This window comes from Polypterus senegalus, chromosome 4, assembly GCF_016835505.1.
Source record: "Polypterus senegalus isolate Bchr_013 chromosome 4, ASM1683550v1, whole genome shotgun sequence".
NCBI classification, from domain to species: domain Eukaryota; kingdom Metazoa; phylum Chordata; class Cladistia; order Polypteriformes; family Polypteridae; genus Polypterus; species Polypterus senegalus.
This window is the reverse complement of record NC_053157.1, coordinates 227159518-227175098: the sequence shown is the minus strand read 5'-3', so window position 1 is coordinate 227175098 and position 15581 is coordinate 227159518. Positions and strand designations below refer to the sequence as shown.

Below are 15581 nucleotides of genomic sequence, written 5' to 3'. Positions count from 1 at the left end.
CGTGGGTTTCCTCCGGGCGCTCCGGTTTCCTCCCACTATCCACAGTCATGCAGGTTAGGTGGATTGGCGATTCTAAATTGGCCCTAGTGTGTGCTTGGTGTGTGGGTGTGTTTGTGTGTGTCCTGTGGTGGGTTGGCACCCTGCCCAGGATTGGTTCGTGCCCTGTGTTGGCTGGGATTGGCTCCAGCAGACCCCCGTGACCCTGTATTCGGATTCAGCGGTTTAGAAAATGGATGGATGTTTTCATACTATGTTTAATCTGTACTGTTTTAGCCTCTGTTTCTTTAGCTACAAGTCTGTGTATGTCTCTGAAGGTTCATTTTGCTTTTCATGTTTTTTTTTTTGTGTGTTTTTTGTTTCTTTTCAGTATTTGATGAAGTTTATTTTCAGTTCTTGTACTTTTGTAATCAGCCTAAATAATGTCTAACATCCTTAATCTGTGTTTCTAATCAATATTCCCAGGCAGGTTTCTTGGTTTGACGTGATATTGAGGTGTTTTGTCTATCTCGTGTTTTTATTCCAATGTAGGTGATGGTGGTGGCCGCCGAGGCATATTTTGGTGTATATGCATCTGTTGGTGTTTTTAAGTGTATCTGTGCATTGTGAAAATATATTTTATTAGTTTTATTGTTAGTGGCTGTTTGTGCTCAGTAGTGGATGTCCTCTGTCAGTTTGTGTAATAGCATGTAATCCTTGATGGATAATATCTTGGTGGATTCATCAGTAACATTAGTTGTGGGGGCGTGCATTGTTGAATGTGTTATCTGCCTGTGTGTCGCATGTCACTGTCTAGTTGGTATTTCCTGTTTGTTTCTGTAGGTTAGCAGCAACTTCCTGTTATATTTGTTCAAGTATTGTTTGTCGAATGAGGTAATGTGTGAGAATAGTTTTTCCATTATCTAAAATTCTTTGTTCTGTGATTTGTAGGTTCAAGTCAAAACCTTTTATTCTGCTGGTTTCCAGGCACTACCAGGCAGGTGGCGCAAGTGCATTGAGAAGGGTGGAGACTCCATTGAGAAATGACATGTCAGGTTTGTTAAAGTTCGTTCCATTTTTTAACTTTAGCTTGACTCCCCCTCATACATATATGATACTGAGATCATTATAGATCTACATTGCTTTGGATTGTCAATTCCATGTTAAATTTCCTATTAAACTGTTTTTTTTTTAAAGTAAACATGAGCCATGTAAAGCAAGTATTCAGAGAAAGAGTTAAACATTATAACCTTATATAAATTATGTAAACTCAATATAGTCAGAACATACATATCAAATGTTTCCAAACTACATAGCTGTCAAATTCCCTATTAAACAGAATATTTTTTTATTTTATTTTAGCTTTTCCTCCCATGTGAAACTGTGGGCAGAGATTGCACTGCACATTTGTCATGGCTGCATCCAGGAAGCTGCTGAGCTCTTGCAAAGTGTCCCTAAAACATCACTTTTATGTGCATACTGTCCATATCACTGGACAAGTCGTAAAGTCTGGACCGTCTAAGCCATCTTGAGAAGACTTGAGTATATTGTATGAAACTACTGTTCATATGTAGATATAAATAGGTAATTTCTTAACAACATGGAGATAAGGAACTGGAATTCACCTACTTTGAGAAGATGGATTTGTTATTGGACATCGTTTCTTCAGCTTTTCAATTACTGCAGAAAGCTCAGCATTCTCTTGTTCCAGTGCTGAACATTTGGACTGCAGGCTGTTGAGATTTGAATTCAGTTTGGAACAACAAGACTGATGGCAGGTAAGGTTCATCTGCAGAGCCTTGTGTTTCTCTGACAGGATGCTGGCAGTGCTGGCAGTGCAATCTGAGAGAAATGGTAAACTCATCATGCCCTCTTATCATCTGAGCTAACATTTAAAAACATTGAACATGAGTGTATGACTCATTTTATTTTGTAAGGTAATTTGTAATGGTGCATGCTCTTAAAGATGCTATAAAAAGTAAAGAATGTTGATGACAGGACAGATAAGACAAATCCATTACATTCTGAGAAAGCAAACAGCCTTCACACCTGTACTTTACGAGGAGATAGATGATACAGTACTCTTGGATGATTCCAGCTGTCTCTAAAAGAACTTTGGGACCTATACCAAAATATCCAAGAGCACCTTGATTGTCATGAAGACATGACAAGTATGACACTTGAGTGACCCTGCTACCTCAGTGCCTCTCTTTTTACTTAGAATTGTCATCAAGTCCCTCCTGTCTTCTACAGGTCTCCTCTGTAAAGGTTAGCTCACTATTTCAGTCTGATTTTGAGCTATGTGAAAAGTACATAGTCCTTGTCATGAGCCATTTTTGTACAATACTTTTGAAAACTACACTAGCACACATATTTGAAATTTGTGCTGTCAAGTCCAAGTTAAAGATGCTTACAGTAAACAGCCAATAAGACGGTGGTGGCCAGTAGTGAGCCACACAGGAACAACAGAATCTTCAACAGGCAGGCTTTCTTTCTTCTGCTTGAATCAGGCGTTGGTGCTCCTGAAAGATGAATGTAAAAAAAAAACAAACAGATGCCAGTAAGAGATTGTGCTTAGTGGAGTGGCATCAGGGCATTTTATCTCAAAGATCTCACCTTGCTGGACCATTGTCTGTTGCCCAATCCTAGCTTAAAATGCTGCAGGGATTAATTGTTGTTCCAACATTAATGTTCTGGCAGACACATGGTTTATTTGGTAAAGGAAGCTGCTCAGTATTAGTTGTAATTGTAGTAGTGTAGTGGTAGTTTTTGTTTAGTAGCAGCAGTAGTAGTCATAGTGGTAGTAATAGTAGTGGGAGTGGCATCAATACTATTGTTGTAACTTGTGCTGATGGTATTAGTAATAGTAATATTAGTAATGCTAATGATGGTTTTACTGCATTTATTACATTGTTAGTAGTTGCTGTAGTATTTTCAGTGGTAAAAGTACTGGCAGAAGTAGTGAACATGGTATTGGTAGTACTAGTGTCAGTAATAGTAGTAGTAGTAACTGTAGAATTGTGTAGTAGTGCAGGTGAACTCATTGTAACTGTTACCCCTTCGTACAGCACTGGCCCCATCAGGCAGCAGCACATTATTGGATGTCAGATAATCGGCTAACTAAACTAGACTGTCGGCAGGCAGTCAATAAATGTTGCCTGGGCAACATTTTAAAGACATTTAAATTGACATAGTCTAGCAATGAGATCAGCAACTGCAACAAACCCCTTGACTAGATGTCATGCAACATGGCATCGCCTGAAGCTAAAATTGTTCTTCCCTCAAATGCCCAGACACACACACACACACACACTCAGAGCTGGTTCATGTAGTGGCCAAATATGCAGAGAATGAATAATGACGAACATTGTTATAAAATTGACCATGAACATTAAAAATACACATTTTTAACTCTTAAACCATTGACAGCAGATAAAAAAGAAACAGCACTCCGCACATACATCAGTCCATTAGTAAACTAGTGCACAGCAGATCCATCCGTTAGATCCGTTTCATATCTTACTCTAAGTAATTGACAGGCTTTTTACTGTTTTGTAATAATAGTTTTTAAAGTTTACTTATCAATTCACATTTCATTTTGGTGAATGCAAAGTTCTTTTCTTTTTCTTTGTAGAATTTAACTCAATTTGAGCAGTTTGGTGGTGTTGTAGTTAGCACAGGTTATGTAGCTGCAGAGACCTGAGTTCAGTGCCCAGTCCTGTGATGGTCACACTCTCTTTGTATCCCTGTGAGTTTACTTTGATATTAAAATCTCCACTCAAATCCTGAAGGCATACTTCTTCAGTTAACTGATGTGTCTATATTGGTCTTGTCTGAGTGTGGTTGCCTGGGTCACATTGTTATTTTGTTAGTTTCTGTCCTGAATGAGATGCTGTAAAGGACAGGCCCAGATCCCCTACACTGACTGTTCATGTTGTGGCAGTTTACTAGTGCTTGACCTACACTATCTTCTTTTTGAGGTAATTTCTCTATAGAAAGTTCACTTTCTGAAATGCTACGGCATAGAAAGGAGTCATGTTTTGCCAGTAGGGATGCACACTGGAATGCTGCTGCACCTTGAAACATTTAGCATAACAAATGTGTAAGTTAAGAAAAATCCTGGACTTGTTTTGGTAGAAATGGGACAGTTCTTCTTACATATTTATCCATCCGTCCATCCATCATCCAACCTGCTTTATCCTAACTACAGGGTCACGGGGGTATGCTGGAGCCAATCCCAGCCAACACAGGGTGCAACGCAGGAAACAAACCTCAGGCACACCGTAGGGCATCCATACACACACCCACACACCATGAAGACACTAGGGACAATTTAGGATCGCCAATGCATCTAACCTGCATGTCTTTGGACTGTGGGAGGAAACTGGAGCACCTGGAGGAAACCCACGCAGACAAGGGGAGAACATGGAAGCAAACTTAGGTCTCCTAACTGTGAGGCAGCAGCACTACCCACTGTGCCACCATGCTGCCCCTTACATATTTGCTGAAAATCTATTCAAAACATAAAAAGAAATTTGATATTGATCCAGCCGGAATCAAACCATGCCTTGCAGAGAGCTGGTACCCTTTTCTATCAGCATTGACAGGTGCCAGTCCATTGAACTCAAATTCTTGCACACCACCACACTGGCTAATGTATACAGCAATTGGTGGATAAATAAATGATCAAGCCATTATTCTGTGCTGGATTTTTAGTGATGCAAGCATAAATAGCATATAGACAAACACTAATCGGGTGCTGTGTATACAAATATGGCTGTGTTTCTCAGCTTTACCCAGGTATTTTTTTCAAAATCCTATTGCAGATTTGAATAGGGAAAAAGTACACTCACGGATATGATTAGAGGTTGCAATGGTAGAGTAATTGTGAGAGATTATGCTTGTGATTAGATTATAAAAATCTTCTATGGTGCTTCTTTAGTAGAGTAAAATAATTCTAAGGGCTAAAACATAAGCTTTAATGTCTGAATTTAAAGTGGGACACCAACAAATACATTTTACAAGTTCTTGTGATTTAGTGATGCCAGAATGACCAGAATGAAGAGATTCCTGAGCCTTATCTAGATAGATAGATAGATAGATAGATAGATAGATAGATAGATAGATAGATAGATAGATAGATAGATAGATAGATAGATAGATAGATAGATAGATAGATAGATAGATAGATAGATAGATACTTTATTAATCCCAAGGGGAAATTCACATAATCCAGCAGCAGTATACTGATACAAAGAAACAATATTAAATTAAATAGTAATAAAAATGAAAAGAATTAAAATAAAATTAATGTTTACTCCCCCGGGTGGAATTGAAGAGTCGCATAGTGTAGGGGAGGAACAATCTCCTCAGTCTGTCAGTGGAACAGGACAGTGACAAAAGTCTGTCACTGAAGCTACTCCTCTGTCTGGAGATGACACTGTTAAGTGGATGCAGTGGATTCTTCATGATTGACAGGAGTTTGCTTAGTGCCCGTCGCTCTGCCACAGATGTTAAACTGTCCAACTTTAATCCTACAATGGAGCCTGCCTTCTTAACAAGTTTGTCCAGGCGTGAGGCGTCTTTCATCTTTATGCTGCCACCCCAGCACACCACTGCGTAGAAGAGGGCACTCGCCACAACCGTCTGGTAGAACATCTGCAGCATCTTACTGCAGATGTTGAAGGATGCCAACCTTCTCAGAAAGTATAGTCTGCTCTGAGCTTTCTTACATAGAGCATCAGTATTGGCAGTCCAGTCCAATTTGTCATCCAGCTGCACTCCCAGATATTTATAGGTCTAAATCTAATTCTCCTTCCAAGTGTGATAAGCTTTGGGAACAAATGTGCTTTCAAGCTCTGGTTCTGAAGTGGTGTGATATTTTGTGAAGGCTTCATTTAATCCAGTAGTGTGGATGGTTTTCCAGTATCTACTGAGGCTATAAACTTTTCTGAAGGACAAATAGTCTCAAGCTTTCAAACCCTCTCCTTTATTTCAAAGGGCTGAGACAGAGCTTCTCCTTGTCTGATATTTCATCCTGCTCTGTATAAAATTGCAAAATTAAACTGACTATATTGTCAAGTATTTAGGTGTCAGCAAGCCCTGAGATCAGTGAAATTTTTATAGTCAATATAAACCATAATTTTAATGGGCAGTGTCATAATTTCTCTGTCTTATGGAGTTTCCTAGAGAAAAAAGAGCATTTATTAAATTTATTAATACATACATAATACCTAATAAGCACCAATTCTCAAACTTGAAGGAGTTGCTTCCATTTCATATTGTAAGTTATGTCTGTATGCTTGAGGTTGGGTGCTGTGGTAAAGGTTTAAGGTCACAAAAGCTTCAAGGGAATCCCCTGGAATTGTTGTGTGGTTTCCTTCATAGTTCTTTGATTGGTGCTGTGCTTAAAGTGAAATTCTTAATAATAAAAGGGTTGATTGAAGCTTGCAGGGCTAGCTCTAGCATATTTGCTTCCTTAAGCAAAGCTGTAAAAGGCAGCCTAGGTCTGGCACATTCAAAACCAGAAAAGATTTAGTCAAGTTTCTGTAAGTCAATGGCTTATTTCTGTTTTCCATGCCATCCATGACAGGCACCTCAAAGATGAGTTTAGAGATGGAAATGAGAAGCATTGGCAGGCATTGTGGTATAGTGGTAAAGAATTTGGACCTCAGACCATGAGGATGAATGTCCAAGTCTTTAGAGTGGTGCTTCCTGTCTTGGTATATGGTTGGGAGACATAGACACTATCCAGTGACCTGAGATGAAGACTGGACTCCTTCAGTACTGTGTCTGTTCTGATAATACTCAGGTACCGCTGATTTGACTTTGCATCAAATGAACAGTTGCTCATTGAGTGCCGAAGGAGGCACATTACCTACATTGCGAGGGAGCATCAGTTACGGCACTACGGCCATGTGGCTTGATTCCCCAAAGGAGATCCGGCTTCCAGGATCCTCATTGTTAAGGACCTGAGTGGCTGGATCAGGCCAAGGGGATGCCCACATACCACCTAGCTGTGGCAGATAGATGTTCATATACGGAGAGTGGGACTGGACCACGTGTCTGTCTGGGGGATTGCAAACCAGGATTCAAACCTGTTACGTCGTGTGATGGGTGTGGTAATGTGCTGAAACAGTGCATGCTCCCCAACCTGACCTGACCTGGTCTGCTTCCTGCAAACATTTCTTTGTCCTGTTGCTCCATCTTCCCAAACCAACTACAGTCAACCCTCGTTTATCGCGGTTAATCCGTTCCAGACTCTGGCGCGATAAATGAATTTCCGCGAAGTAGGATTCTTTATTTATAAATCGAATATTTACGCAGTTAGAGCATAGAAAACCTGTTTACGACCTTCTAAATACAGTAATCCCTCCTCGATCGCGGGGGTTGCGTTCCAGAAGCGCGATATAGCGAGGGATTACTGTATATGGTCCCTACAATATTATCAAACATTGCATTCCAAAAAAATGGGGTTTATAAATATTCCTTATGTGCATTTCTTATTTCTGTTTTCCATGCCATCTAAAATGTTATTGTTTGTAGGCATACAGAGTCGCTCGGGTTCATCTCAATGCCGGGCAGCACTGGATGATTAGTGACAACTCTGTGGCTGTATGTTGCATGTCAGCCAAACAAAGAGCAAAATAGAGTGGACATTCACTGTGAAGCACAGCCTCAGTTCAAGTGACAGCTATAATCATTATGAGGAAATGAAGAATTAAAGTGTCCACCGTGCAGCATAAAAATCAGTGTCATGGATAAATAAATAAAAGTTAACACTATTTCATTAAAAGCACAAGAGCCACATAAAAATAGTTACCTTTAGAGAGATCAGATGAAATCATCCTGTTAAAAATAAATTAAAAGAAACCTCTAGTCCCATTGAAGCCATCAATACTGACCCAGAGTGTCACACACAGTTCAGCCCATCCTCAGTGTTCAGGTCAAACTCCGACAACTTGCCATGGCCACTTTTGCCCCAAGCCCTGCACACAAACAGCAGCTTTGCTCATTTCCCTCTGGACAGTTGCTTGAATCCTGATAGCTACCTTCTGCCTTCTCTGCCACTGGGTAAGTGATCTTTTCTCAGCTGGACTGCACACTGCCATCTTTCTCACCCCTAATGATAGCCTTTGTTAAGCTAACCCTCCAGCTCTACTATTGTCTCATCTTGTCTCATCTCTCTCTTTGCCATTTCATTCCATTTATTTCATTCTATTTATTTTTCTCCCATTTTTACTTGCTCGTCTGGTTTTTAACCACACACCACCAGCCCCAGCTGACGACATGCACTCTCCAAGCCGCTAAACGGTGGTCACCATGTTAAAGCGAGTGCACTTGCATGCAGGAAGTGATAAACTTGTAACAAAACCTCTAACAATAATAAATTACCCACAAAGCATCCCTCTGTGACAGGCCCCTCCACACCCTTTCAGATGTACAAATAACATTTTCTAGTAGTCATCCTAAGTACTTGTTAGAATCTCATTGAAGACACCATGAAACACTAGACAAAAATATATAAACAGTTCACTGCCTTGATTATATTTTTAAACAATACAATCACCAAAACAAGCAATTGTCCAATTTAATTTTAATGTAGCATAACAAAAAAGTCTTGAGGAAGATATTACATTTAATAATTGAATTTGCCTAAAATATCTAAAGAATCACAACAGAAATCAATGTAGTAAAAACACACTTCCTGCCTCCACACCCCACAGGACAGAAGTTGTAATTTCATGGAACAACCAAACTGTAATTCTGCTTTAAATGACTCTTGAAAACTGTTGTTTATTCATGCAGTAAAATAAAACTTGCTTTGAAATTAAGATAACACTTTCTGGTGTAAAGTATGAGAAACCACCACTCAGAAGTCAATTCTACTAGCTAACACTGGAATTCTAACTCTGTGCAATTTACACAACTTCAGAAAAGAAAAGCAAAACAGGAGTCAAAGTAACCTTACAAAATCATAATAAACTTCACATATTTTTTCTGTATTTTTATCCGGCATTTATTGTTCTCAGACAGCTTAAGGACATCCGTCTCCAAGAATGTTTGTGTAATATGGGTCGCAAAAGGCAGCTTTAAGACATTATGAGAGGTGTCCATCATTTGTTCCTCCCTAAGTTACCTGAACTTGCATGGCTTGCTCTGGACAAGCAGCAAGTCTATTGTAAAGCCGGCAAATAAATCAGAATTTGGTCTGGTAATACGTAAGAGACACAGACAGACAGACAGACAGACAGACAGACAGACACAGACAGATAGATAGATAGATAGATAGATAGATAGATAGATAGATAGATAGATAGATAGATAGATAGATAGATAGATAGATAGATAGAGTAACAGTTGTTAACAGAACAAACTGCACCACCAGCAAGCGTCTGCTCAATATTTAAACATCAGAGGCATGTCTTTATAAACCAATTACAGACCTTTCTGTTTTTCTGTAAATTATTTCCTATTGCAACATTTTACAATAACCCTTAACATTATTTACTCCTGCCCCGTACAAGTTCATTCGGCTACCCTTATAAGTCCCTTTTTACAGGCTAAACAAGTTTCAGAACTCTTACCTGTTGGCCCTCCAGATGCTCCTCTGTCCTGGAGTTGCACTGTGGTCGTGTAGACGTCTTCTGTTGGCTTTCTCAGTGAACAGTAACTGTTTTCAGCCTCCATTTCTTGATGCAGTTTAAAAATGATTGAGTTACTATATGAAGGGAATATTGCTTAATTGTAAAGGACAGGAAATATTTACTAATAACCACAAGGATAATGTTAAGTTTAATGTTACTTCATGGGAACATCCTGTAAAAACTAGAATATATATAAATAAATTCTGACACAATTTAAACTGAATAAAGAAGCATCAGTCCATAACAAAGAAAAAAGAATTTGCCTAGCAGATTACATGTGTAATTAACAATGGCTATCCTTAATAAGAGTGTTAGTTCCAAAGTTTGTTGCTTTATTATTAATTTTGTGTTTGTGAATCCAAAGCTCCACATATGTGCTGCTCTACGATCTGTAGAAATGTTCAGATCAAACATGGTGTATAGAAAGGTTTCCGTGACTGTTGCTTCCCTAGAATGATGTGCTGCCTATCCTCAGTCTTGCAGTAAGCTTTCATTGTGTTTCCACCTTGTTGTTGTTGCTGCTTTGAACCTCCACACAAATTTCTACAGGGCTGGGATTTCTGTTTTCTTACACACTTGCTCTGTTTTCATCCCTTCCTCAGAAGTCACCCGACAGACACCCCACCAGGGTGAACGGTGCACTTGTCCTCACTTTCTGTAATTAACAAAGTCTCTGTGGGTCTAGTTGTATGCATTACTCTAGGGTAAAGCAGCAAGTTCTATGAAAAAAACAAAACAATCAAAACAACTTTCTGCAAACAAAAGGAAAATTGAAAAAGAAATGTGAAAATCTCACAGACACAGGATTTAGTCGCTGAATTATTTACTGCACCACAAAAATTTTACATTTTACCTTAGGGCAAAAGAACCACCAGACACTAGAAATCTGCTATTATGGAATTTGGGAATCGATTAAAACTGAATTCTTCCATAAAGGAGACAATTGGTTTACGCCTTTAATGTGGTATATGATATTAGCACACTCCTGGTACATGTTTTCCAACTAGAAATACTAACTGATTACTTCATAAATTTTGAGAAATACTAGGAAGACCAAACATACTGTAACTGAAGTGTGAGTGCAATTTAACAAGCTCTCCTAACTGGAACTGGAATTAAATGTTTACTGTTTGGTCAGAGTGTAGAGAGTTTAATGGCTTTAAGCTTGATGTGAATGTAATCTTCTTGCTGTTTTTTGGTACACCAAATTGAATTATATATATAAATAATAAAAGGCTCCATCCAACCAATGGTGCCACTATTCTGAATTATTCAGTAAATATTCACTAGACGGTGGCACATCGGTAGCGCTACTGCCTTGAGTTAGGAGACCCGAGTCCTCCCTGCATGGAGTTTGCATGTTCTCCTTGTGTCCGCGTGGGTTTCCTCCGGGTGCTCCGGTTTCCTCCCACAGTCCAAAGACATGCAGATTAGGCGCATTGGTGATCCTAAATTATCCTCAGTGTGTGTGTGTGTTACCTGCCCGGAGATTGTTTCCTGCCTTGCGCCCTGTGTTGGGTGGGATTGGCTCCAGCAGACCCCTGTGACCCTGTAGTTAGGATATAGCGGGTTGGATAATGGATGGATGGATGGATATTCACTAGATGTTACTTACTATGATGGACTATATCTGATACGGAGGGGCACCAATGTGTTGAGGAGGCATATGAAGATTGTTTAAACTAGGGAGTGAGGGGGAGGCAGTTTAACAATTGAATGAACAAACAATAATATAAAAGTTAAAATGCAGAGTATTGAAAATTCTAATTCAACGTTTAAATGCAAGGTAAAATAAGTAACAGCTTGCCTTAATGCTAAAAGTATCAAAAATAAAACAAGAGAATTTTATGTAGCTGTGTATAATTATGTCATTAGCAGATGCATGTGGTCTTCAGGAGAAAAAACAACCTGAAGATTTCCTAGCAGTTTTACTATATTGATGAACTTGGCATCAGCTAAGTAGATCTTATCCAAGGCGAGTGCAGCTGTGGCACAAACTGAGCAGGACATGCTGGAATCTGTCTCAGGAAAACGTACAGTATGGTAGCTCATTGTGCAAATGTGCAACGTGCATGTAACACAAAGCTAATTTGTCTGCTTGGGTTGAGTGAGAAGTAAGGTGCATGGAAACACCACAAAAATATAAAAGTGCACACATGCACCATCTCAACAAGTGCAAGTCACTCTTGTGTAAGTTCCTACATCTTCTGTAGAATTCACACCAATTCACGTGGCTGTGGTCGAGCATGAGCCCAGCAGACTGCTGCACACACACACACACACACACACACACACACACACACACAGACACACACAGAGGTCTTTCGTTTATATATGTCTAATGGCAATAACAGAAACTGTCTAATTAACAAAGATAGGAATGAGTATAACATAGAGGGATACACATTTTTTAGGAAGGACAGACAGAACAGAAAAGGGAGGAAGGATCGCTGTTCATGTCAAACAGAATTTAAACACAAGTTCTCTCCAGTTCCTGTCAGATGAAACCCATTTTAGTGAGGACATCTGGCTTCATCTGGAAAGCGGTTGGGAAAGATGTCTTACTTTAAGAATATGTTATAAACTGCCCAATGCAGAGAGACAGTAATTTCAATGTGTATCTTTTTAATAATATTAAAAGGACAAGTTTACAGTTTATATAGTCATGGGGACTATAGCTTCAAAAATAGCCTTAACTGGTAAAACATTGCAAATAGTGCAGTACAAGAGCAGAAGTTTAAAGACGTAATCAGTAACTGTCTTTAAGATAGTATGTTAAGACAGCAATGTTGGGTGAAGCCTGCTTAGATTTAATATTATCTAATAATCAGGATAGAATTGAGGGTGTAGAGGTGATTTATCCACTAGGGTCAAGTGACCATAGTATAGTACAGTTCTCAATGTTTTGGAAGAGTGCGGGTGCAAAGAATAAAACTGTTAAGTTTAAATTTGGTAGGACAGATTTTGAGTAGATTCGGAAAAGTCAGTCTAAAAGGAATACACTTGGATAACAGTTGAGGAGATTTGAATCACATTTAAAAACATTTACATGCAATGCAGGACAGCTACATAACTACATCTGGAATTAATAGGAAATTTAAAAAAAGTCAGTGGGTTAATTAAGACTTAAAAAAGAACCTGCAAAGGAAAATACAGCATATAAGACTAATAACTCCAGTGGGAATCATAGGGCATATGAAAACATGAAGGCCACCATTATGAAGGCTATTAGTGGGTCTAAAAGACAGTCAAAGAGGAATATAGCATATAAGACTAAAGATGACCTAAATAGATTCTTTCAGCAATTTAGTAATAACAAAACAATCAACTAAGGAAGTGAATAACCTCAGATAGCGGTAAAATTGTAGAGGGAGAAGTACTGCTATTATTAAATAGGCTGAAATCAAACAAGTCACCAGGACCAGATAGTATTTACCCTCAAGTTCTTAACGATGGTAGCAAGTACAGATATAAACCTTGATGCATATTTTTAGAAAGTCACTGTGCAATGGGGAAATTCTGAAAGACTGGAAAATGGCAACCATTATCCCATTATATAAAAAGGGTGACCAGGCAGATCCAAGCAACTACAACTAGGCCTGTAAGATTAACATGAATCACAGGTAAATTGATGGAAGAAATTATTAAAGATAAGTCTGAGCAGCACATGACAAGAACAGGAGTTTTACTGAACAGTCAGCATGGGTTTAGAAGAGGGAGTTCATGTTTGACTAACATGCTGGAATTCTATAAGGAAGCAAAAAAAGGATATCATCAGAGTGGAGCATATGATATCATTTATCTTCACTTTTAGAAAGCATTTGATAAGGTGCAACATGAGAGAAGTGGAAGTTCAGGGTGTTGGTTGTAGATGGGTGCAAAATTGACTCTGACACAAGAAGCAGAGTGTGATGGTGTGAGGAACCTCATTAGAATTGGCCAATGTTAAGAGTGCTGTCCTACAGGGGTCAGTGCTGGGGCTGCTGCTATTTTTTATATATAAATAATTTGGATAGGAATATAAGTAACAAGCTGGTTAAGTCTACAAATGATGCCAAGATTGGTGAATTAGCAGGTAATCTGGAATCTGCTACATAATTACAGAGGTACTTGAACAGCATACAGGCTTGGGAAAATTAGTGGCAGATCAAATTTAATGTAAGTAAATGTAAAGTATTACACATATGAAGTAAAAACATTAGGTCTGAATATGCACTAGGATGTCTGAAAATCGAAAGTATACCTTATGAGAAGGACTTGAACGTGACACTATGAAGTGCCAGACAGCATTCAGAAGCCATTAAGAAGGCTTGCAGAATGTTAGGTTATATAGTTTAATGTGTAGAGTACAAGTCCAAGGAAGTTATGCTCAAGCTTTATAAGGCACTGGTAATGACGAGGCTTCATCTGGGGTACTGTGTTCAGTTTTGGTCTACAGCCTAAAAAAAGGAAACACCAGTACTGGAAAAAGTAAAATATTTAATGAACTGAGCCTTTTCAGTTTATGCAAAAGAATATGAATAGGAGATATGATGGAAATGTTTAAAATTACAAAGGGTATTATTACAGTGGATTGAGACTGTTATTTTAAAATTAGTTCATCAAGAGTATGAGGACACAGTTAAAAAATTGTTAAGGGTAAATTTCACTCAAACATTATGAAGTTTTTCTTTACACAGAGAACCACAGACATATGGAATTAGTCACCAAGTAGTGTAGTAAACAGTAGCACTTTGAAAACCAGACTTGATGTTTTTTTAAAAGAATTGAGTGGATAGGAATGGTGAATATTAGATTGTTCTAATGTTCTAATATTCTAATCTGTTAAAATGACAATGTTAACACATTAATTCTTATCATTTCTGACTTTTTATTCATACTTTGCATTGAATGATCAAATGTGGTAGAATTTTTGTTAATGTCTACACTTTTGAACACTTCAAGTTGCTTCACTGATTGTTCATCTATGAATTTTGGTTTATTGCATTTTATATGATCTTGTTTTGAAGTTAAATTTAAATTAAATAAAAACATAAATCAAGACCAAGAACTCTAAGTACTAAGTATTTCTTTGCTGATGATCCCCAGTGTAATTGTCAATGTCTGCTGCTATTTTCCTTTTAAAGATTTTCCTTCCATCCTTTATTTCTGTTCATGGCCATGTTTTACTTCAAAATAAAAGGAAATCATAAGAATGTTCCCTAACCCGTTCTTATAAACTTAGAGGAAAAATATTTTAGTCTTAAAAATAAAGCAATGTACATTTCATCCTATTTTACTAGGTGCTTTAGAAGGCATAGGGCAACGACAACATAAGCTGTACAGTCTCCAAAGATGAGACTCAGTTTCACAAATAAAGTAGTTACTGATGAAAAGACCAGGGAAAATTTCCAGCACTGACATTTTAAAATGTGTTTAAAAACATTTAGATAGAATATGTCATATATAATGGATGTCCAAATCTTTAAAAACAACAGATTAAAAACTTGGGGAGTGAGATAGATGGGACGAGCTGTGATCTGCACACATAACGATAATGATCCTACAACGCTATAAACCCCTAATAATTTTATTATGCTTCTTACACCTACATAATTATTGGTGTGTTTGTTGTCCTTGATCACTTTTAGCATGTAACTCGTATCTCTCCACTTCACTAGCACACCTTCAGATGTCATCACTTTAACTGCAAGCAAATTTACTCTATAAAAATGTTGTGTAGAGTCAGTGGAGTACAGCACTTGCACCTCATAAGACAATATTAGAGCCTGCAGAACAGAAAGGAAAAAAACAAACAGAATCGGATCAAATCAAAAACAAAACAGAGAGGGCAGAGAATGAAAGACTGGAGGTTAAGGAAGGATAAAGCGGTAGGACTGGGAGAGCCTGTGTTATGAAGAATGGATGCAGGTAGTTGGGAGTATGCCCCAGGGAAGTGAGCAGCAGGCCTGAACTAGA

The 15581-nt window shown here is 38.4% G+C and overlaps 1 protein-coding gene across 2 annotated transcripts in view; it reads right to left on the bottom strand.

Annotated features, from left to right (window-relative positions):
- The window catches only part of LOC120528090 (CD209 antigen-like protein C), a 39258-nt gene extending 29566 nt beyond the window's left edge, over positions 1 to 9692 (bottom strand). For both annotated transcript variants that reach the window (XM_039752109.1, XM_039752108.1), the window contains exons 1-3: positions 9564 to 9692; positions 2391 to 2498; positions 1606 to 1818 (exon numbers count right to left, since the gene is read on the bottom strand). In XM_039752109.1, the coding sequence (XP_039608043.1) occupies positions 1606 to 1818; positions 2391 to 2498; positions 9564 to 9666 (424 nt within the window). In that variant the 5' untranslated portion in view covers positions 9667 to 9692. The remainder of the gene's footprint in view (positions 1 to 1605; positions 1819 to 2390; positions 2499 to 9563) is intronic.
- Positions 9693 to 15581: the final 5889 nt, after the last annotated feature.